At 37.4% G+C, this 26,088-nt stretch overlaps 1 protein-coding gene across 2 annotated transcripts; it reads right to left on the reverse strand.

Annotated features, from left to right (window-relative positions):
• Positions 1–253: 253 nt before the first annotated feature.
• On the reverse strand, positions 254–25,930 carry LOC110984710 (tyrosine-protein kinase CSK-like). Of its 2 annotated transcripts, XM_022245144.2 has the most exons (11): positions 25,763–25,930; positions 21,911–22,043; positions 9,447–9,666; positions 8,047–8,137; positions 7,594–7,659; positions 7,223–7,325; positions 6,775–6,859; positions 6,333–6,406; positions 5,773–5,968; positions 4,870–4,956; positions 254–4,313 (listed from the first exon to the last, which is right to left on the reverse strand). In XM_022245144.2, the coding sequence occupies exons 2-11, from the start codon at positions 21,982–21,984 to the stop codon at positions 4,107–4,109; spliced, it is 1,203 nt and encodes a 400-aa protein (XP_022100836.1). In that variant the 5' UTR covers positions 21,985–22,043; positions 25,763–25,930; the 3' UTR covers positions 254–4,106. The 2 variants fall into 2 exon arrangements, with proteins under 2 accessions (XP_022100836.1, XP_086993423.1); XM_087137297.1 differs by lacking the exons at positions 21,911–22,043; positions 25,763–25,930 and adding an exon at positions 21,537–21,759.
• Positions 25,931–26,088: the final 158 nt, after the last annotated feature.

Here is a 26,088-nt window from a genome sequence, read left to right on the forward strand (position 1 = left end):
ACTTCGCTCGTCACCCACCATATACATACACCACGAGCAAATATTTAGACGGCTCTTCCCTGTACACTTTACATATATTCGCAAATGACTGAAAAACCTTCAAAGACCTCCCCAAAATGCAACAAACAAGGCATAAAAAAGATCTCTTTCCATATATCAGATTAACCTCCAATTTAACCCTTTATAATTCATCAGCTACAAAGTGTGGCCAAGCCTAACCCAGTTCTATTAAACCAACAAGACAACTTCATAATTCAGTGTCGAATCATGTTTCAGATTTATTCCCATGCTAAATAATGTAAAGCATACACAAATCACTTAAAACAGAGCACATGTACACAGTTACAAAGCATTTAATTTATAGCTTGAAAATTATACAAACAACACAATGTTCAACAGTAATCCATTTTCTTAAAAAGTAGTGTACAAGCATGTAACCAAAAAAAGAAGTATATCATACAAAAGAATTCACATGTGCTTTTTATCACAAACACTGCCGAAAAATGCTTCTGAAATCCGAAAAAATGTTGTGCACTGTACAAACACATAATTTCTCATCCCCTGCAATGTTTCATGTCATATTTTATATGTATGTGAATGACCTGAACAATGGACACAGATTTTGGAGAGGGAATTCAGTTTTATACAGATATACTTTTAACCACACAGTGGCACTGAAGAAAGCCCAGTTCATGCCAAACTGATGACATACACGTTGAGATCAGCATTGGTTAAAGAAAAAAGAGCAATTCAAAGTATACAAGATGCACCTTTACAAAGTAAAAGCAAAAGGCACAAATCAACCACATTCTGATCAAGAAATTTGATTAATATTAATCTGAGTATTGGCAAGTAAAAACACTGCTTCATTATCAATCAATTCTTAATTATATTCTGACAAACACTAGTACAAAAATAGAACCATGATACTTCCTGATAACAAGAACCTTATTCAGAGAGGAAACACATCAATGTGTACATCAGGCCAATCATATCAAAGACATTTCTAAACAATACTAGGCTGGAACAAGCAAGACAAGGAGACCGTGGGATACAAACCATTGAAGTCAATGCAAATTAAGTTATACAGTTGCTTATTAATACTTCAAAATGGCTACACCGCAGGCATCTGCTGAAGGTTGCTTTTTGTTTTACTTTAATGCAAAATATACAAATTTGTTGCATATATCTCTTCCACTCAAAGAGATTACTCTTAGATCTAAATTTAGGACTTGATACTACAATAAATACAATAAAAATACTTTTTTTTTCTTGCACGTCACAAACAGCATAGAACATTCATGAGAACATTCCTTTATCATCACAACCATTTCAAAATTTCTTGATTTTTGAGCTTATCAGAGCCTGCTTTTTGTTGATTTTATGTTGAAATGTGTGCTGTTTGGACATTAATTGCAAGGTAAACTTTGCAAATCAGGAACAATCCACTTTTATTAGTAAAAAAATTATTTTCTCAAGATTTAAGAAAGCTTAAGCATTTCCATGGCAGTATAGATATACAGCTCTGAGCTTGGAATCATATCGTGCTGAACAGAAGCAAACTATTAATGTTGAACCAAGATCTATAAATACAATCAACCTTAATTTTATGCTTCAGATTCTACAGTGGTAAGTTTTATAGGATTAAAAGAACAATTTGTAAAATGAGAGGCTGCTCGAAAAGAAAGATGGAATTATGACAAACATACAGTGCAGGCTTACAGGATTTCAATTCAGTCTCAATATATATGCAAGAAGGAATATAAAATAAAACATTTACATTGTCAGTTGCTACACACCATTGTTTGTAATATACAAATCTAATAAAAATCATGTTTACTGAAACACTCTCCGGAAAAATCAATCTCAAAATATTGCAGAACTGCATTAAGGTAAAATGCACTCCTGGTACATTGCATATAACCTGCATGTTCAGAATACATGAGTGAACAAACCGTACTACAAATTCCACGTTGAAGTTGGGGTGAGGCACGCAGACGCACAGACATGTGGAGAAGTTTCCTATTTCACTTCAGGCCATGAACAATATGCACAATCTTGAAGTTGTGTCTATTGGACACTGGATTTCATATTCTGCACACGTATACATTTGCCACCTGTTGATCTAGAGTCAATCTGTCTGTCCTGATTCTTGGACTGGACAGGATTACATCAAACCTGGAAGTAAGTGGCTATAGGAAGGAGACTTACAAAATTCAGACGAGCGTGAGTGATGTCATTATTTTATCTGTGGTAGTACCGTAATGTGATAATAACTGCATCAAACCTTCAAGTTTTCAACAGGTGAAACTGAAATTTTTCAAACTGCAACAAAATCCAGGCCTAGATTTAGTTGGACTGTTAGTGCATCCACCGAGAGAAATCTGCCTTGGTGCAACAAAGTTAGAGATTACCTTACATTCAGGTCGACTTTGGATCTGGCAATGTTGGTGCACTCTGACACATTTAAGCACTGTTTTTTTGGGAAGTGCCAACTGGGAATGATAGGAAACAAGGAAGCAAAGATCAGTTTTAGGGACAGCAGGAAAACTGTTCTGAAAAAAGCCAATTTCCTCAAAGATTGACAGTGGATTAAGGTTGGGTTTGAACTCGGGTTATTAGAGATAGGCCTTACTGGGCCTTCCTTAAAGAGCATCTAAAAATTCGGGAGCATTTGCTTTCTGTTGGACCATTCCCCCTGGAACACTAGCATTTCATGTGAATGTTCATATATCAGCAGGACGGCACTATTCCTTAGCAATGGACCATCATCAATTACGGTACGAGATGCTTCCTAAACAAGAGCATAATACTATGGCTGTCTGAAAATTCAAAGTAGTTGGATTTGTGTACTGACTGTCAAACAAGAAGTGCACATCCCATGTAAGTGTGAAATGGATCTTTGCAAACAGTCCTTTGGTGAAATTGGTTCAAATCTGAAAAATTACCCAATCAGACTGAATTCTCTTGAACGCTGGATAGCCTACTTGAAAAAGACTGGGAACCTTTTTATGCCTTGATTGAGTTTCTGAGTGTACCTGGAACTCTCTGGTTAGTGAAATGGTTACACTCAAGTTGGCACAACCTACATGTACATGTAAGATCAGTGTGGTTCCAGCATGACTATCTATACTACCAGTTTCTTACAAAATACTGAGAGAGGCGAGACAACTTTATGTAAGCTAAATTTTGTCTCGGAGACACATACCTTGAATCGACTTTCATTGCGCAGTATGTCTTAGAGTACACAATGCAAAACATTATTCATTTGGAACTTTATACAGGAACATTTTGTTCACTGTGGAATCGTGGGATGAACTTGGTTGTGAATTTGCAACCACTGCATGTCAAAGAAATCTCACTTTCTCAGATTCAGTGGATGAAACAACAGAATTGGCCTTGTTCTTGAATCAGCCATCTTGCCATAGATAGATGAGGTGATTCCTGCATAAATTGTTTTAATACTTAATATGGTGAAGGATGAGGATAATGCTATGGGCCTCGAGCTGCACCAAGAGAGGGCACTATTTCCTTAGCAACAAACATTCCTTTGGTTAACTTCGGCTGGTTCTCGAACCAGCCAACAAAATAAACATTACTGACCAACATGGCTCTTTTAATCCAATGAGGGGGTGCTTTTGGTCGAGGCAGGTAGGGGCAACTTCTAGATTACAATCCTTGTGCACTGATGATTGGCAATTCCAATTATGGATTAAAACATCACGTCACCCTAATTTTCTTAATGACAAGAAAAATCAACAAGAGGCTATACCTGTAATTGTAGCCAAAAAGTCAGGCTTCTTCCCATTTCAGAGAGTTCAATAAATGAAGTGGATTCAGGGGTCATGATCTAAATGGCCATTTTGTGGATAAAGCCCATTGGAACGTTTGAACAGTTATATTTTTCAGGAGTTCAGAAAAGATGACAACAAAATACACCAAACTGCCTATCAATACCATGGTGGATAAATGGCCATTTCTGTGAAAAACATGCCTCCAAAACCAAAAGGAATGAAGAAAGGAATACTTCACCAAAATAAACAATAATCTTGGCTATATCCAAAGATATATCAGGGAACATTTCCACAATTTGACCTTCGACCCTCTTAGGATGTCGTCTCCATCCTTTTCTGTTCGTCTATTAGTTGTTGTCTGAGATCTTTTAATCGATTCTCGATGTCAGCAAACCTTGGCCGTTTTTCTGGCCGTAACTTCCAACAGTTTACCATGACGTCATAGATGTTCTCTGGGCAGTCATCAGGCGGTTGCATACGGTTCCCTTCCTCTACAAACAGAATGACGTTATCAGCTGGCTGTGGTTTGAGGGTAAAGACAATGGAGACAAATGAGTCAGGACACTTGGCTGGAAGAATCTCTTAAACATCTATTTCTTATAATATTCAACTCAACAAAAAAAATTGACGACACAAGGAAACTGTGTGTACATTTTTGGGTGTGTCGCATACACACTACATTCATGCGTTTCACTTTCATGGGTGCAAAAATTGACTCCATTAAGACACACATGTGAGTTGTGTTTGGCCATCACCAAAATTGCCCACGGGAGCCATTTTGACAGATATGCAATGCTTGGCCCAAGGGTTGACACACATAAGGAAAGGTGCCCTCAAGCAAAGATGATAAGTACAGCACTATGTAAATCAGTCTACCTGTGTGATATGATACTGGCTGAATCTTATGTCATGCCATTCCAATAAAAGTCAAAACTGGACAAGTTTTGGGAGAAGTTATCTGAGAGAAAACTGTATTACAACTCAACATGACAAAAGATACTTAAATCCCAGTTGCACTTTAGGCAACTTGGGACTGAAAACATACTAACAGCAGTTTAGGAATATCAGCACTTACCACACGGGGATACGGTACTCTACCAAATGAGTACAGTTCCCACAGAAGAATTCCGTAACTCCACACATCTGACTTAGTGGAATATTTCTACCAAAGAGAAGTTTCAAGAACAAACAGGAATTAGTAAATAAGTTTCCATCCAACCAGGCATAACTAAAACTTTGTCTCGACCACAACTGAAACAAGAGGTATTGCTAAATACACAGTGGTGCGGTTGGTCAAGAAGGAATGAATTTATCTGAATTCTTCTTGTTGAAGAGCGTGGATTTATTTCCATGATTTGGCCACTAACAGCAAAACTTTATTGTACAAGCATTCTACTCTCAGTTGCCAAATATTACATTAATCCTAACCCTCCAGGGTACTTTAACTATAAAACCCTGCCTGACACATCTGCATCATTTATCAAAGTGGCTTGCATGCCCAGTGTAACAAGATCCCATAGTTCAACTCTCCCTAAGGCCAAATAGCCTGGGAGTCTGTGGTTGCCAAAAGCCAAAAGATCCAACACTGGCATGGTTCAACAAGACTAGCTCCCATTGTCTCCACATGACCAGGTTGTTTGGCAGCTGATTGCCAAGTGCATCAAAGAAAAGCCTGATGCACTGTGCTGCTTCCGGCAGGATTAGGGTTGATAGCAGTTCTGAAGTTTGAAGAAGCTTTACTGCATCAGTTTCTTAATTAATAGGTTTAATTTGTAGGTGAAAATATATTACTTTTTTCTCTCAATGGAGTTCAAGACTCCCCTACTTTCCTAATTTTTCTACAGCATTTGAAAAACAGGGACACAACAGTTTCTGAACATTTTTGGAACACTAGATGAATAAAGCGTTGTTTAATTCCTAGAAATCATTTATCCCACAGTAATTCCGGCGTTAAAGCTGACTGCAAGCAGTCGCTTACTTTTTCCCTAACTGCCTCAGGTGCTGTCCATTTGACAGGAATCTTGGATTTTTCAGCAACATCTTTGTCATGTTGAGCCAAGCCAAAGTCTGAGACTTTGGCAATGTCTTCATCGGATACCAAGATGTTTCTGGCAGCAAGATCTCGGTGGACAAATTTCTTTTCTTCAAGATACCTCATTCCACAAGCTATGTGTCTGCAAAAAAAGACAATATTCATTTAAGGTATTAAACATGCAACCAAAATTCAACTTCCACTTTTCCAATCCTTTGAAACACGCACTCATAGTGATTAAAATCTACTACTCTCAAGCATGGCACATTGCTTTCATTCACATATAATTACATTGCAATATACTTCAATAAACCTGAAAACAAAATGGAAAGGTATCACTTCATGGCCCAAAAAAGGAAACTTCCTTTGTTTCTCAGAGAAAGTCAGATGATCAGTTTTTACTTTGCAACTTAAAGAAGTGAAATAATGCAGTTTCATCTCTATTCCAGGTGAAAAGACAAATTAGGACTGCAAAGAATATCATAAGCGGGAAAATAAAAACTTACATGGAGAAGTTGATTTGGTCAAGCTGTCTGATAACTGTTCTTCCTCTGGATCTCAAGTAATCAAGTAGATTCCCCTGGGACAGAACAAAACCCGATGTAAACTAGCAACTCTCATCAGGAAAAATGCAGTATCCACCTTCAAATCTTTAAGGATGAAAGTAATAACAGAGACTATATCCAACTCAAAATAATGTTCATTTATTAGGGAGAAGAAAATAAGCTAAACGGTATCTTTTCCCTATGTATCACATCTGCAATTTTTAAAACATTTTTAGACACAAAACAAAACCATTAAACAAAACATTCTTGTTTGTAGTTACAGTGGGCTTTCTTAAAACTCTTGCTTAGCTGCAAATGAACAACATCTGGACATGAAACCATTTCAATGTCTGACTGAAGACAGGGTTTAAATGGTAATGTCATCTATTTTGTCTGGACTCACCTTGGACATAAATTCCAGTACTATCCATAAGCTGTCGCCGGGTGATACGCCAATTAACTGGACCAGGTTTCCATGTCTTAATTGCCTGCAGGCAACACAACCATTACTTATACATCATCATGGTAACTTAATCTGTACCAATGTTTTACATTTTAAACATTCAGAGACTTTGAAATCTGACCTGTAGAAAAAGAACTCTACTGAGAGGCAAAAAAAGTAATTCATACAGAAAGATGCGACAATATTTACAGATCTGAGGATAGTCTGTGATATTTGTACAAACTATAGAGTTATACATGCACATGTACCTCTTATTGTTGATTGAATTATTGGATCAATGAGTATCATTATGCAGGATGTCAAATAAAATCTTTTCTGTTGTTTCTTGGAAATTACAACTTCCCTTTTAATACAATAATTTCTGAATGTTTACAAGTTGGTTACTTACGTCATAATAGATGCTTCAGCAAGAAAGCTCTGTGCTTCTATCTTGTCACCTCGTGTCACTTTGATGGCAACATCCTTCCCTAGGTATTCCCCCCTTCTTACCTCTGCAAAAGAATTCAAGCTTTTTTTAACAAAACAAATTGCAATTGAAAAACTAGTTTTCCAAATCTAGGTATCAAAAACCTGGAAATATATTATTTAACAAATGGAGTAGATATTTGTGCACGAGTCCAAATTTTCATCTCTCAAATCTGGGACTACAGGCAAAGTAGCTACATGATTTCTTTCAATGTTTTTGTCAAAGTGCAAAATCAAATTTCAATCCATACTTCTCTTATTTGATTCTTGAATCCTTGAAGACTAGGCACTTACCTCCAAAGTTGCCCTTTCCAATGACTCTGCCTGGTTTGATCAATCTCCTATCAATGCACCAGCCAGCTGTGATACAAAAAATATTCAAAACATCTCAGTCTTTCCATCAAATTTGCCCCATGATTAATTCTACTGAAAGAGTTGTATTTAGAGCCTTTATTTAAATGCTTTCTTGTTTTAGAAATTGACCAACTTATTTTACTCAGTAGTACTGTTTATACATATTTATAGAGACACATGCATTGATATGCATGAGTATCTCTTCAATCTTTTATGATGTATTGCTTCAAAAAGACTTTTTTTCATCTTTTTGAACACAAGAAAAAGTGAAAGTGGAGACCACTTGTCAAAAACACAAATGAAGACTGATAAAAATGGGATGAGGTGATGAATATATCAGCATTTGTAACCTACATGTACATGCAAGTCAGTGAACAAGACTAAATATCTGACCTTTTTTGAATTGTTCTGATCCATCACAGCCAATTTTGACAATAGGAGTGATGAGACGACTCACAAGGCCATCAGAATCCTCGGTATAATGCTACAAGAAAACATTAACAAACATAAAGTATTCATAAAAATCTAAACTTCAACCCAAAAAACAGGGGCAAAATTGACCACTGTAAAAAATGTACTCAGATTAGCAATTAAATCAACAATTGAAACATGTACTCAACATAAAAAAGTTGTTAAATATAGGCTGCATATATATATGTTCATACACTTACATACACACAAGACACAGAAACAACCCAAAAATCTAAACAGAAACAACAATGGCAGTAGCAGCAATGGAAACAGTATACCATTTAACAGACAGAAATGCTACAGCAATAAACACTACATTAAGAAAACAAACTGAGATGTTACAACAATGACACCAGTAGCGATTGAAACGATAAAAACAGCAGCAACAACCCAACAGCAACATTAACAGCAGTAGCATTCGAGACAGTAGCATGCAGAGCAACCTTAACACTGGAAGCAGCTACAGCAGTGCAGCACCGACAGCACTGCAGCAGCAACAGCAATGCAGCAGCGACAGCAGTGCAGCACCGACAGCAGTGCAGCAGCGACAGCAGTGCAGTAGCAACAGCAGTGCAGCAGTGACAGCAGTGCAGCAGCGATAGTAATGCAGCAGCGACAGCAGTGCAGCAGCGACAGCAGTGCAGCAGCGACAGCAGTGCAGTAGCGACAGCAGTGCAGCAGCAACAGCAGTGCAGCAGCGATAGCAATGCAGCAGCGACAGCAGTGCAGCAGTGACAGCAGTGCAGCAGCGACAGCAGTGCAGCAGCGACAGCAGTGCAGCAGCGACAGCAGTGCAGCAGCGACAGCAGTGCAGCAGCGACAGCAGTGCAGCAGTGACAGCAGTGACAGCAGTGCAGCAGCAAAGGAAAATGGTAGAAGTACAATGTAGCAGAATAAAACTGCAGGCTGAGCAAGAGCATGCAGCAATATTTAAAAACCACTGTCTTCGCAACAGTCAAGGGAAAAAAAACAAACTCAGAATCTTGCTCCTGCATCAAACATTAATAAAATTGGATCCCACAAAATCAGCCTTATTTTTTCACTAATTTTGTCAGCATTTAAAAGAGCAAAACTGAGCTCTTTGGTTTGATGTACCAGTCACTTTGTCAAACCTGATGAAAATTGAAATAATACACAGTGTACCAGTATGTGGATGATTTGTACATGTACAAGTATGCTCAAGATGCTTCTAAAGCATAAGCATACATAACTTAAATGTGCCAGTAACTTCTGACTCATTTTGATAGCTTCGGTCACAAATTGTGTGTCTCTACACCCTTAACATTGCAACCATGCATGCACATTTACACAGTACAACTTACTGCAACCAACTCTGGCAATGTGTTGAAGAAGATTTCCTCATCGATGGTCATCTTATTTTGATTTCTCATGACTCGATAGTGTTCCACTCTGGCATCATCACAAACACATAGCGTGTAGTCCCCTGGGTAATGCGTACTCTCTCTCACCAGGAATGTTCCTGTTTTCCATGGGTCAAGTAATTTCTCTGCTTCTTCCCTTGTGATTTTCCCATGAAACCATCTGAAAAAAAGACAAAAATGTAAAAAAAATGCAGTTGCACAATGAAGACCTGCATGACCGATAATTGACACCACCATGGACGAGAATTCTTCCCATTTGTTATATGTAACATACAATGGTCTACAATCCGCCCCAGCTGAGCTGAAGTGCACCTCCCAATCGGCAAAAAGAAAGACAGGTGGTTACAATCAGGTTTTTGCATGCATTCTGCATGTACGCAAAGACCATATATGCCGGAGTAAATTAGTTTTAAAAAAAAAAAGAGCCCTCTTTTGTTCTGCTCGGAGCAGATTACATGTACGAGATGACTACATGTACCACCAACTGAGTTCATTAATGGTTCGCAAGTTACATACATCGGTACATGTACATGTAGTTGACAGCATTCTATTGTACAAGGCACCGGTAAGAAGAGATGCATGTACGGTAACCTTGATAAACAAAATTGTACAGGTCATGATAGATTTCAAGGTATTCATTTAATTAAGACCTTTTTACACCTCACATTCATGGTAGGCTACCGCATATGTACTGTACCTGAACAAACACAGGCCATTGATTTTATTGCATCCATGTACATGACTGTATAGTATAGCTAGACACATACTGCACAGTACACACTGAAAAAGCTAAACTTTCTTGGGATTTGAATGTGAATACTGTGATTTGATGACATTAAATAACGTACATGTACCTCATCAATGCCCCTCACTCCAATCTTAAAGGGTGGTTGCAATAGATTTTTGTGATTACAATCCTAAAATGCACCTTTCTGCCACAGTTAACCTTAATTATTGTCAACTTCTGTTTCATTATTTCAAAGGTTATTTTTAACGCCTTTTGTTTTCTGCTAATGAGTATTTTCCTATTCATGAGCAAAACTGTGATGTCATCACAGGAAGAAGCCTCAATGTTACATTGGTTTGTACACAAATAGTCCTGCACTTCTGTAGATTTTCCAGGACTCAGTTTTCTCTTCTTTGCTCATTCATTGCTATTTATGTGCACAGCAATAAGAAAATGTACATGTAAATCCCTATCTCAGAATGTTTCCAGTAGGAAAACCCTGGGTTCACAATTTAAACAGAAACACCTATGCACTGAAATGAACCATGTCTCCCTAGATGATTTCACAACAACAGCGCCCTCAGTTGCATGGATAATTTAATTGTTTAAAACCATGCGCTTTTCAGTGCATATTTAACCAGAGTGTGCAAGAGTTTTCATACATTGAAGAAAAGTACAAAGATGCAGAAAAACTGTGCAAAATAAAAATTCATTGCAGCTACACTTTAAAGATACAAGTAGGCCGGCTAGAACTTTCCTTAATCCTTCCAAACCCTAACATGCTGGAAACTACATGCACTAGAGGCACAGTGTAGTGCATGGCAGCCACTTGATCCCTGTGGAACAAAAGTTCTTACCAGACAATTATCTGGTAAGAACTTTTGTTCCACAGGGATACATGTACTGGTACAGGCCTTTTGTGCTATCCCTCCATAATCCAATTACTGGAAAGATGGCTGCCAGTCACAACATCCACAGCACAGTATTTTTACTTTCATTTCCAGGTGAATTACAAATGTACAAGTACAGTCACATTGCTTGCCTGTAATACAACATCCTCTAACATGATAAACCTTGATGGTTGGCCAAGGGTCTGGGGACAAAAATTCAAAACCTCTTTACTTATCAAATCTGGGAAACACACACACAAGCACCCATAACGTGCATAGGACTATTTACAGAGAACTTTCCTTTGAGAACTGAGATGGAAGGGCAAAGTTTGCAACATATATTTCTACAAGCACAGTATTTTTATATCTTCCTGATCTGTGTTGACACTCTCAACACTAGTGAATCAGAGCCAGATGTTTCACTTGACATAATGAGTCATTCAGGAAATAAACATCTTTAATTTCTAGTATGTGATCTGTGTAATATATTTATGAGGACTGTTTTATGAGGATCTATTTCAAGTTTCAACTACACGTAGATGTAATGCACATACATATTGTAGATATACTGGTACACTGTACCAGTACTGGAACTTTAACCGGTATGATAACTTTTAATTAACAGGTATGATTACTTTAACAGGTATGATTATTTTGGTTAATGGACATGATTACTTTATTAGTACGATTACTTTGATGAACAGGTATGATTACTTTGATTCATGGGTTAATTACTTCGATTATCGGTATGATTACTTTGATCAACAGGTATGATTACTTTGATTTATGGGTATGATTACTTTGATTAACGGGTATGATTAGTTTGAATAATATTACAGAATCTATGTACATGTACATACATGTACATGTATCTAGTTTTTATTGATTGACCAGACAAACCACAAACCTCATATCATCCAACATCCTCTGATAAAAATAGGAGATTTATTTGCAGGATTGCGGAGGGGTACATGTACATGTGTAGAGTCCAGCCAGGTACCATTTCTACTCCTTTACAATGAGCCATGGGCTACACATTTACTGTGAAGTTACATGTAAGTGTGATTGTTTTCTATGCTATGGCAGAGGATTTGGGAGGATTCTGGAAGATGTTTGGTTACAGATGCCTAGAAAATCAGATTTCCCAAATTTTGGAAATACACTGCTCAAGAGTGCCATACACTGGTACATGTAAGTATCATGTAGATGACTGTTAAACACTATCAGAGAAACGTGAAAGCTAAAGAAAATGAATCTCTTTCAAATCTGGGATCTGTTGTTTGCTTTTCAATGCATAAACCAACCCAAGAGAATTAGTGGGAATCAACAATGCAAAGCCCTGGGCCTGAGCTGGTGGGGTCAGTCTCTAATTAATTGAAAGGTTCTACAAGTGCATTTAGATGGGAAAGTGGAGAATGAGGATAGAGCTGATGGACTGATAAGTAAAGATACACTGCAGGGTACATGTACAACAGGAAATGGCTGTACGACTAATGACCACATCATTACAAGAACACCCATCAACAAAATGACGACTTACTGGACAGTGTTTGCCTGAACTTCTGTACTTATACTGGCTGTTAATTGTCCACACTGAATTAACTAGTCACAACGGCTCCAAGACCAAGGTCAAATTTGTTGAAATGACAACTCATTTTGATGCACAATGTTAATTGCAAAGGAGCTGGATGAGGAACAAGTACAGTCTTGTTGTACAGTACCAAGCTAATGGTTTGTAATTTGAAGTTGACAGGAAGGATGATGGCCATAAATAAACACATGCATTTATGGAATAAAACTAATTCGCACACTGACTTCTACATGTATGTTCTTAGTATGTCACTAAGTCATGTCATGTACCCGTACATGAATTCATGAAGAACATTTAAATTGTTGGTAAAAATTATAATGTACATGTACAAATGTCGCTCACTGGATCAGCTACTTCATGGAGTTCTAAAGTTTGACAACGCAATTGTTTTGAATCATTTCAACCAAAAATTGAAGTGAACTATCTGCACTTCTTTTCAACTGCATATTCCTTGTAACCTGTAAAAGACAAAGAAAGCATTTGAAGTAACTATAAGAATCAAAACATATGCCAGTATACAATGTACATGTATTTATCCAATACAATTTAGTTGAATGTGCGCATTATAATATGCATTATGATTCCAAACAGGAAGTAAATGGCCTAAGTACAGGTGCATGTGTTTGTGCATATATACATGTAATGAAGGGCATTCTTGAAGGGAATTAAAAATAGTGACTCATCCAGTATCTTGCTTGGATGGGAAGTATACCATTCCACCCTTAACGCCCCCAGCTACCTACCCTACCATACCCTACATCATCATTACATGTCCTGAGTACAAGTACAGGCTACTATATCTCAAATTACCCTGGCCAAACATTCTCAGGACAGTGTGTGAGCGTTTTAATGGGCAATTCTGGAGCTCCATGGCAACATGAACGGAAGCTACAATTTCTTGTTTTTTGGGTTTTTTTTAGTTGACAATCTACTCTGTACATGTACATATGGTACAATGTAAGTAGAGTTTGAGGGGAAAAGAATTGCATAGACAGTTCCTCGCAAAGCATACTGGACATGTATTTATGTGTAAACCTGAAAATGTCACAAACAAATTCATTAACAAGAACTAAACAAATTAACTTTTGGATGCTCATAAATACATGTAAACTTGATGCAAGAGTAAAATTAACAAAGTTTAGATTACTGATAACAAACCAGAGCATGTACATGAAGTTTCTTAGCTTTCTTAGTTTGCAGTTGTTTACATACAAGTACATGTACATACATGTATCACTTTATACATGTACAAGCATGAGGTGCTTGAATGCGTACCAGTACATGTCAAATACATGTATGTAAACTTGTTAAGATCCCTGGTGAAAGATAGATTTATCGGTACCAATGCATGTGTGATTCTAACTTCCACATGTACATAGCTAAACATGATACATGTATTTTCAAAGTACAGTGCATGTACCCCTAAGTATGTACCCCTACATGTACCCCTACATGTACATGTACCCCTACATGTACCCCTACATTTACCCCTACATGTACCCGTACATGTACCCCTACATGTACATGTACCCCTACATTTACCCCTACATGTACCCGTACATGTACCCCCACATGTACATGTACCCCTACATTTACCCCTACATGTACCCGTACATGTACCCCTACATGTACATGTACCCCTACATTTACCCCTACATGTACCCGTACATGTACCCCCACATGTACATGTACCCCTACATTTACCCCCTACATGTACATGTACTTCAGTGACCAATGGTAGATACTGATACCATTTTCCACATCAGTCACATTTTGGGCACATCACAGTGAAATCCCTGGACTCCCTTTCCTCCAGCTGCTAATTATGGCTGTGGCTTGAAATTACACATACAGTCGAACCTCGTTAATAAGAGGCCCTTTGGACTTGGCAAATTACCTTGTTATAACCGAAACCTTGTATTATCAGGAATGAAAACAACAACAGCCAGGTACCATGAGCCATGGGCTACACATTTACTGTAAAGTTACATGTAAGTGTGATTGTTTTCTACGCTATGGCAGAGGATTTGGGAGGATTCTGGAAGATGTTTTGTTACAGATGCCTAGGGAGTGAACGACGAGTAGGGCTAAAGAATCAGATTTGCCAAATTTTGGAAATACGCTGCTCAAGAGTACCATGTACATTGCATCTTCACTTTCAAATTGATAATATCCTGAACACTGGTACCGGTACATGTAAGTATCGTGTAGATGACTGTTAAACACTATCAGAGAAAAGTGAAAGCTAAAGAAAATTTGAAACCTTGTATTATCAGGAATGAAAACAATGATAAACAAAAGATTGGGACCTATGATTATCCTTGTTATGAGCACACTCTTGTTTTATCAGTGCTCTTATTAACGAGGTTCAACTGTACATGTACATGTAAGTTTATGACTGCTGAAGCCACTTCCCTAGCCACAACAATCACACCATAGGATCACATGGAATTTGGACACAGCCTAATAAATGTACACGTACATGTAGGCCTATACATGTGTACATGTAAAAGGCAACTGGGAACTGGTCACAAGAAGTACTAAATGATTAGGTGCATGGTGTACAATGTGGAAATTAAATCTTAACCTCCAGAAGTGTTCTGTAATGAGCATCACATTAAAAAGGAAACCTGTCATGTATCGCTATGCTATATCTGATTATGTTTTGAACCTTGTTTCTATTCAGCGAGATCTTGGAATTGTATCGACAACAGGTTAAATTTGTTTCTCATGTTGATTTTATTGTAAAGAAGGCGAATCGCATTATTAGCTTGGTGAGGCAAAACTTCCGACATTGTAAAAGTGTATGTACTTCTTACACTGTACTGCTCCCTCATCAGACCCCAAGTGGAATATTGCACAGTAGTACCGTCAATGATTGCTTATTCCTCTACAAACACATCCATAACCATTACAATTTAACTACGTTCCTGAACCCTGAACCAGATCTGCTCCCAAACACATCATGCATGTTCCGCGGAGCCGGGTGGAGGTAATGAAGCAAGGCTTTGTTTCAAGGATTTCAACTGCCTACAACCGACTCCACGAGATGTGCAATGTGTTTGGGGCGCTTACATTGAACTCGTTCCGTACAGAGATTTACAAAAGTTCTTCGCACTCATAACTCAACTATGTACATGTAAACTGTCACAGGTTTAAGCCAGCTTTACACTGAATTAACTTAACTTAAATGTATGTATTTACTCAAGTTTATGTTTATACAATTATTTATTTATTTACAAGTAATTTAGATTTGTCCCTTTTTTATTTTACCCTATAAGTCCGTTTTTATTATTAGTTGTTTGTTGTTTTGTTTTCCATGATACCTGTAAGTGGCGGATCTCCGCTGTTGGATATCAGAATAAATAAATGAAATAAAATAAAATAAAGACTGGGAGTTGTTAGGGGTTATGCACCATCTTTTTAAACCTTTTGGAATGGCAGAGCTGGAATGTACCTGTAGCATTTACAAAAGCACTCCTTGCTATGACCCCAAGCAACGAGAACCAGCAGACTTATGTATTCAGTTCATTTTGTTGAAAATAAAACACCTGCTCAAATCTTCCTTTTTGACTACCAACAATACTACAATCACAGACTTATAGAAATCATTTCAATGCAATCTGATGAATAGGTATTTTTGACCACACTTTGGATATGAATTCCTACCCAGTTCAGTCTACTCGTTGAATGGAATTGTATTGTGATAAAGAATTCACAGAAAATTCACTGTACTGTACCGGTACATGTAGATTAGATCTTGATACTAGAAATAGTACCGCTGGAAAATTACAAAGGTCTACATTAGTAACAGGTGCAGTTCTACATAAAAATAGCTCACTTCCCTGTCATTATGAATGTGAGCAAACAGAAAGCTTTTGATTAGGAGGAAGTATTCTGCAAATTATGGTATGCAGTAATATGAGTATTTCCTCAATATTATCAAGGGCAACATATTGGTGAGCAATTTCATTCAAAAAGTTTGGATATCTTTGCTATTATGCAATAGGCTTCATGTCAAGCAAAAAAAATCATGCTTAGCAATCTATTAGTATTGTACAGCAAATTTAAACACAAACACTGTGTTTACAACTTTGTCAAACATTGAGAAACTGCAAAACTCTTAATGTCTACACTTCCAACTTGATGCAACATTTCCCCTTAGACAAATTAATAAAAAGAGACAAGATATGAGTTTTAGTCAGGATGATCACTATGATTACCAAATAATAAACTCATTAAAAATGTATGTTCCAAACAAATGAAATGTTATAAAGCATACTGTCACTGATCATTTTAGGGTTGTCAGTTGCCTACAGCTCATATATCTTTCCCAAAGCAGAGTCTCCTATCACGGACAATGTAGATTATAATGCACAAGTCATAATGGCATAAATTTTTTAACAATGCCTACTCAGGGGCCATCACAAATCATTCTAGAATTGTCTCACTCCTCGGAACAGAAAGTCTCCTGTTTTTGGTTAGCGAAAACGTTACCATAGATCTGCATGTCAGCAAAATGAAAAAGCTTATAATTACTCAGTATTAAACAATGTCTAAAAGCTCCCAAATTATTAGGATCAGGTGGAATCCTGCTACAGCACAATTTACATTGTAAATATGTTTTGAAAGTGGGGTGCAAATAATTGAGGACTTACATGTACATGGTATCTCTGGGGCCCTGTACAATCAGGTAGTCACACATACATGTAGAGAATGATACCGATATAGACATTCTTTTCCAATAATATTGAAAGATTTTGGCATGTTTGAGGGGAAGAAAGTTAGTCTTATCCAAAAGTCATAAATGTTTAAGTACATGTTTAATATGCACCAGAGCAGACTATTCACTTGTTTGGGGGGTTTCACTTAAATGGGGGTCAATGTTGAAGGCCATAACTGAGGTTTCTTCAGCTATCAGTTCGTAACTTAATTCACTTACAAAATGGATCAAAAGTTCAGGAATTGACTACATGTATACGTGTAGAGTAAAGCCAAGATATTTGAAAGAATCTACTACAAATCAAATTGGTACCAGTACAGGTACATGTAAGTTCCAGTACACGTACTGAAATGTATTTTAAACCTGGATTGTAGGTTGTCCAAAATTAGACATTTTGTGACACAATACAGGGGAAATCCCTCACTGCACAGCATTTCTCATTTCCTGATACCTGTTCAACAATAATGAATAGGAAACATCACAACTGCTGACAATCAGTGGACCATTACAACTCTAACTAGCAAAGGAACATTGATATCAGCACAACAGGCATGACAGGAGTTTATGTACAAGTTTTTTTGAATGTTTTTTTCTGATTTCATACGACTCCAAGTACACTATGCATGTACATAGCATTGCATGAATGCAATTCCAATGGTGTACAAAATAATTTGGAAACAAACCGTTCAATTGAAAATCTTGAAAGTATTTTGAATTATACATCATGTACATGTAAAAGTGTCAGTTTGTGTTGTTTTGCTTCATTTCATGACTATGCAATTTACAAATGTACATGTTTCACTTTTGACACCCCTGGAGTTGCTTCAAATTCTACTTCCTCTAACTACATGTAGCCCAAAGCTTTTAAATTTCCTACCAGGTTCACAAGATTTTAAATGGTGTTGAAAACTGGTGTCATAAAACTGGCATTGACTGTTGAAACAAGATGAGCCATTTCCTTCCTTTTTTATCAGTGCTTTTTGTTCCTTTGTCCATGCCTTGTGGCTCGGACTACTGTCTCATTCAACCAGTGATGTTATACCTGTGTACATGTACATTGTAATTCTTCAAGGTGACACTCATTTAAAGTGTAACTTGTCATTTAAGTCCCACGTGGTTCACATTTCAGTAGTCTTATCAAGAAACTGGGAGAAACTTCATTTAGTTGCTTTGTATAAACTGATGCCTAGGTTACCAGCTAAAATATCGTGTCCATGTATATGTATCTATTAAATATGCAGTACTTGTCACTGGTTCTGTGCTGGATTTTTGCTTCAAATGGAGATTTGATTTACATTGTACCGGTACATACGGGAGAACTATAGACTTTATTCACGGGGCCGGCCACATTGAATTTGAAAGAGAGATTAACTCTTCATTTTTGAATGTTGAGAGTACAAATGAAGCAATAAAATGAAATTTCAGGACCAATGTCCACCTGTCTACTCTGATGATTAATTTAAAATTCATGAATAAACACATAGAATACTGGTAGTACTTAGCCAGATTCCGAAAATTAAAGTATAAAGCAGTCTGGTGCCATCCTAATCGACAGTTTGAAATACATGCATATACAACAGATCTTGGGAATGAGATCAAAGATGGCCTCCACTTGCATAGGGTCTAATTTCTGCACAGCATTTGCCATTTACAGAAAGGCCATATAAAATGTGCCCATTGTAGAAAGCCTTTAGCAGAGTTGGTAGCAAGTCATATTTTGCAAGTCTAAGTCAAGTCACAAGTCATTAGGTTCAGTCACAAGTCAAGTCACAAGTCTTTTTGTCCAAGTACAAGTCAAGCTGCACATTATTTCGTCCAATTGTAATAAGCAAAAAGAACCAAGTGTCAATTTTAAGTTACAAGTAGCATCTGATTTGGATTCAACTTTGTAACAAGTCATTTTTTTTTGTACATGTAAGTCCAAGTTGGGTCACAAGTTATCACATTTGCAAGTCCAAGTCAAGTCAAAAGTCAAAGCCAGTATTTATAAGTCAAGTCTCAAGTTACAAAAATAGCGACTCAAGTCCGACTCGAGTCCAAGTCACATGACTCGAGTCAGCAACTCTGGCCTTTAGGGCTGAGTTCGAGCGGCTTGTTCCCGTATGTTCACGAACAGCTCGATTTGTTGTTCGTGGGTCGGCCGCTCAAACGCCAGGAACAAACAACCGGTTATTGCTGGTAGTTAGTGACAAGCAACATGCAACATGGAGGCATCCATGTACATGTAGGTTACGTTATTCGAGAGTAAATATTTGGATGGGCTGAATTCTTTTCTATATAGACAGGAACATTCATTTCTGTGTTACGGAAAATAATTAATGTTAATTTTGCAAAACTTCCCATTGTCTATGGCTTTGGAAGCCATCTCTCTACTTTTTGCAGCTGTTAAAAAATCAAAATCTCACGAGTTTTTCTGTGTGTTCCTGTAAAACCCTGACGAGGAGGTGGTGTGTGATCCTGTTCTGAGAACAGTGTTCTTGAGTCGTGTTCCCGCCGTTCGAGCGTGAGAACAAGAAACCCGTGTCAAGAACAGGCCGCCGGAACTCGACCTAGATGTCAGATTTTAACCTTCTTCCTTGAGCGATAGTTTCCCAAGTTCCCCTTTCACTTTCTCTTTTGACAGAAATGAATGTTGGTTTACTTTTTACAAATGTAAATTAATGGAAATACATGTATATGTACGTGTAATCGGAACCTTCATTATGTTTTTGAAGTTTTAAGAGTAAATGATGAAAAGTGATTGAGGCAGGATATGACCCTTCAACTTTCTGGACGCCATTCAAATACTCTCAAAGTTGAGACATACATGTAAAGAACACCTTCCATTTTTGGTGGGTTTTGTGGGTTTTTGTTTCTGGTTTTTGTATTTTTGTTTTAGTACATGTATGTTTTGATAATTTGGTAATGTGTCATGAATGCTAGTTTAATGGCGTGAAAGGGAATTTTTAATGAGAAAAGGTTTCAGAATTACAAGGCAGAAACAGTGCACCTCTTTGGGCACTTTTAAAGGTGTTCACTGTTCAGATCGGTGAACTTATGCAGTGAAAATGGACGAATTCAAGGATTATACCTTACATTGACACAATGTAATTTGACATGCTTACTACGTATACATGTACATGCAGAAAGAACACCCTGACATGCCTGATGAACATCCAATGACACTACAAGACTTACATGTATTACCTACCACCATGCTGACTTAATAGATCAGCTTTACACAGATGCAACGTGCACTTAATTAAAACCTTACCCATAACCATTCTGTTACATGAAGGTTACATTTGTACTGGTACCTAGTAGTCAACAAATTTTCCTAATGTCTTGGTCAGTTTCAGGAGTGATTGAAATGACATTTTAACACTTGTTACTTAATTGGCCTTGAGCAGAAGCCCCCTTCCCCTTCCCTCCCTTCCCCTCCCTTCCCTTCTCCTCCCCTCCGTGCATGTTCATTTGACTGGTATTGGAAGCAACACGCCGATAATGTATGCATTTCATAGTCATTTGTGAACCGACTTAGTGCAGTTCCAACCAAAGGAACCTCCGTTGCTAGGAGAACTGCATCCTCTCTTGGTCTCATTGCCTCACCACAGTAAACCTGTTCAGAGGCAAAGTTCCTCTCTCTCCAAAACAATCAGACTTCGTTATGCAGCGAAGTACAAAACTATCAAGAACTTGATCAACACTTCATCATTGTAGTGGTTCTTTTATATTTTAGAAGCTGGCTTCAAGTGCAGAAAGTGACAAACAAAATGCAGAATCAACAATAAAGATGGTACAGTATTATACTGCAAGGATGCTTCATCCCACAACCATGTTGGGAGAAACCTAAATATTAGAGTTTGCAGGCCCTGAGGTACATGTAGTCAACCTACAGTACATACATGTACATGTAGCAAGCCCAATAAGATTATAAACTTGTATAGTGGATGCACATGTACAAGAAATGAGATGAGAGTTCATGGCAGCACCATGCAGATTTCTTTTCAGAACCCTACTCACTCCCAAAGAGATTCACATGGTGCATTGGTACTACAGCAAGCATTCATCTCAGACTCAAAACCAACAGATGAAACAGGTTGTCACGCAAACTACTCACGGCATATGAAATGAACAGTTTCCTCTTACAGCAGGCAGATCCCCTGCACATTGTTTACCACCTGTCTTCCCCATACTGGTCAAAGAAGATCTACGAGTACTATCATCCACCAAGGAGCTGACAGTCTCACTGGGCTTCTGGTTAGTGTCTTGAAGTTCAACGATCAAGACGTTACTTGTATCTCTCTCTCCATGACGAGAATGAAGAACAGACTCAATGCCTAAACAGTCAGTAACCCACCACAAGCCCCCTAGAAACTGCATCATAGTTTCTAATGGAACAGGAGAAGCTAGGGGAGGGAAAGGAAATGAGATTACTAGCCAAAGGAAATGACAGCAAGAAAGGTGATGACTGACTAGTCAACTTTAACTTACGGTTTGTCGTCGAGCTTGACTACGTCCTTCTGGGGGATGTCATTCCATCGGGTTACCCAGCTCTTTCCACTCATGCTTTCTACTGGCTGAGTTGCTTGTCAGGCTGTTACCATTTGGATCTACCCAAGGAATTCTGGGAAAGAAGCCAAAGGCAACAATGCATTGAGGAAGGTATTAATTTCCAGTGATTCATTCTGAGTTGTCTTGTAAGACTGTTAATACGACATCTATAGGTCGTTTCATGTCAGACCAACACACTTTTTGACCTTGGATCTTCAGATTTTAATAAAAATTGCTGTGCTTGTAGACATCAATGAAAAATAAATAAATGCCAATTTTTTACGGAATCTGCACTTCCATGTGGTCAGGGCAGAGATCAACAAAAATGGACAGTTTTCACTTAAATATTCACCCTTTCAGGAAAAATGACACATAAACCTCTCATTTTTTATCGAATATATAATTAGAAGTCAAAGAATCAAGAGTCAAGATAAGCTTTGACATGCATCTGTAACCTTTGATCCCATTTGAAAATTTTTCAAGCGTTTATGAAAGTACAGTTCCTGCTCTAGAAGAATCCGCTTAAATCTCTCTAGGGTATTCAAAATAAAAACTGTCAAGGCGATTTTCTACAGTTGGTCAACTTAGAATGATTACATGTACAGTACATGTATGTCATTTTTGTAAGTGTGGATTTAACGTTCCAGTTGACAAATATACATGTATAGGCACAGTTAGAGCAACCTGCCTTTCATGGGCAATTTTTGAACCCTAACACTCCAAAATCCTCCAATTTCAGTACGATTTTACATACACCCTTGGGAGTTAGGGCTAGCTGATCAGGATTATAGCCAAAGTTTGTAAAAACAAATTCCATTTAGTGACCACAGCAATTTAAACCAGCAAACCTGCAGAGATTTTTCTCTTGGCTCTCAACAAAGTTGTATGTTATATTGTGCATGCATACATGTACATGTATATTATTATACAAGCACATGTACAAGTATAACTATGTTAACTTGAAATTACACAAGCAATAAGTAAGTCCATACATGTACATAAATGTACCAGTATACATGTACACATACATGTAAGTGTATAAAGGGGGGAGATTAAAGCCAAAGCAGGAGAGTTATGGGATTGTTAATCATTGTTCACAGAAAAAAGTCAAACAAGACAAACACTGAAAAACGTGTAATGGAAACTGCAATGTAATTATTAGAATACAATTGTAGAAAAATATGTACATGTATTGTTTACAATTGATGCATATTTTACCACTTTTTATTTACCGGAATGGCACTTGACATGCACAATGAGTGACTCTTGGGACTTGGCAAATCTTTGATTCATAATTAAATTGTCTCTGTGACTTCATATTCACAAGATAGGATTCACACATGTAACATATGCAATTTTGAATTACAAACCCCCTTTTCAAAAAAAAACTGCATATTGCCGTGAACCATTTTTTGCACTACCAAGTACATTTACCATACAAAGCTGGCCATAAGGTCACATTAATTATGAATGATTGTACATATTGCAGTCTCTCCAAGACTTCAGGACTAGCCTGCTCAACAGCACATCTCAAAAAAGTTCAAGATAAATCAAAATAAATTATGAGTTTCATATTACATTATACTAAAAATCTACATTAAACCAAATAGAAGACTCTGAACCCTGAAACTATAAATTGCACTCTAGAGTACAAGTACATGTACATTACTCTATAAGATATTAATTAACTTCCTCCTGTTAAATGTACATGTATGTACATGTATTAAGCAATAGTTTTGTGTACGCCAGTATTACAATTGAGACAATTCAATACATCTAGCCACCGCACTGAGGAATTGAATCTTAAAGCTGTATTCCTTTGTTTTAAATCAAATCCTGTATTTAATTGCAAAGTAAGTGTACTTATTTTCTTTTCCAGATCCACGGCTCTGGAGGTCTTTCAAATGAAATGAAATCTGAAATTGTACTACATTTAGGTCTGAATCACTCCTAACAAATATGGATTTTACAATGAAAAATACTCACTCTACAGTGCTGTTACAGAGATATTGTACATTGTAAGTACTATAGAGTGATCCCACAAAATGTTTCCAAAACGTACTGTACATGTACAATTTTGTACTTGCAACATTCTTTTCCTCTGACAGCAACAGAAACCATTGATTTATGATTTGATATCAAATTGAAGCTTGTAATTTTTCTACTATCCAAAATTCTATGTTAAGGTCATACATGTACATGTACATTGCATTGCAGAGATACATGTACATGTATGTTCAATTACACCACACAAATTACTCCTTTGTCCTATCCAGTGGAACTGTAAACAGTTTATTTTGCAAGCGTTTGCAATCAGTAAATTCAAATCTTCAATTATCATTCAACTGTTTTGGTTCCTTATTTCTTTGGCATTTATTTCTAGTACTGAACTTGATGAAACTGATGTTCATTTCAGAAGGCAGTCGTTTCATTGTGCAGATTCTGAGTTGCAGTTCCCGAGAAACACCTTCATTTGAACTTGTGCAATGTACTGTACCTTGGACAATTTGTAACAAGATGCTGATCTACATGTACCTGTAAATCTGTAACATTAACTAACTGAACCATGTTAGGATCCTGTTTGTTTATGGATGGAAAATAAACAAGGTTTTCACAGAGCAGAACAGAACCCTGCCTCCTTATTCTGTAGGCTTTTCCGATGATCTCGTGGATTAAATGTCAAATAGTGTAAACACATAAAACCCCATTAAAAAAAGCAAGAAGGCAGTTACATTATGGAGATCATCACAGTAATGCATCATCAAATACAAATTTTCTGTGCGAATGTACCTGCTTTGAAGAGATAAAAATCCTACTTTGATACAAAAACAACAAAATTTCTGACAATTTTTTAATAAAAAAATAAATTCTAGGCCTACAGGTCATTCTTGAATAAAAATTACATTTGATCAGATGACAAAATATACACTTTGAAACGAATAAATTTGTACACATGATAAATCGAGGAAAATAACATCTGGACATGACAAACCTACTGAATTCCAATAGTCTACCGGTACTTTGCAATGTACGTGACTGGTTAAAAAAAAAAAGTTCCATCCAGTCCTTTGATATGTTTGCCCTTCCTCAAAAACAAATAAACATCTTTTTTTAAACTATGTGTACATGTACATATACTGGTATGTAACTCTAGAAAAAAATTAGGTCATGTAAGTAAAAAAATCATGAAATGATACTTTAACCAGTGGTAACAAAAAGAGCACTAAAGTACATGTAACCCTCTATTCATGGTATTCTTTTGGCATAGGGCCTACCTTTTTATCACTTAATTGTACAGTACAGATAGGGGAAAGAGTTCCGTGTTCATTGTGTACGGACAACACTTGATGCACCTGTGCACAAACCTAGGAGACTTGTCTGAAAAAACTAAAACTTAATGTTTTCTAAGTGTCACCGTCTACTAGATATAAGGGCCTACAATGTATAGTAGTACTAACTCAAATGCTTCGAAATTTTCTCAGGTAAATTTTGCTTCTTATTACACTTTCTGATGGCTGCTACAAACATGACAAAAAGGCTTTGTATAACATTTTAAGGGAACATTAGTGTCGTCCAATAAAGAACTCTTTCCCTGTCCCAGACAAATTCCTGTTGTCCTCAAAGACACTATCGTTACGGTACGTGTACGTAGCGCACACACATACACCACACATTTCGTGAACGGTAAACTTGGTAAAGTATCGTGACCATGCATACGGCATGCACGATACACTAAGCCATGTAGTTAAAATATTTGCCTTAAATCTAAAGAAAATAAGTAAAAACGCTTACATCTGTCCTCGCACCTGGATTCCCAGAAATTCTACTGATTTTTAGACCTCAAATGATTGAGTCACCAGCACGGAAAAACCACCAAAATGATTTGATGGATGAAACCAACGCAACTTCCGCGTTCCTGAAATTAACTGGGTCGTCTCGCGTTTTTGCAACATCCTCATATCCAGAGTTGAGGACAGACATCTAGCCCCAGTCTGGCTCCTACAGTGAGGTGAGTTTTAGTATTGACACGGCAGGGAACCAACCCTCGGTCACAATCATTATGTATCCGTTATCTACGGCTAGGTCTGGGCTGCATTTTTGTGTACACACGGGCAATA

Source organism: Acanthaster planci, linkage group LG05 (genome assembly GCF_054643075.1).
Source record: "Acanthaster planci isolate LZ-2023a linkage group LG05, COTS_SCS, whole genome shotgun sequence".
Lineage (NCBI taxonomy): Eukaryota > Metazoa > Echinodermata > Asteroidea > Valvatida > Acanthasteridae > Acanthaster > Acanthaster planci.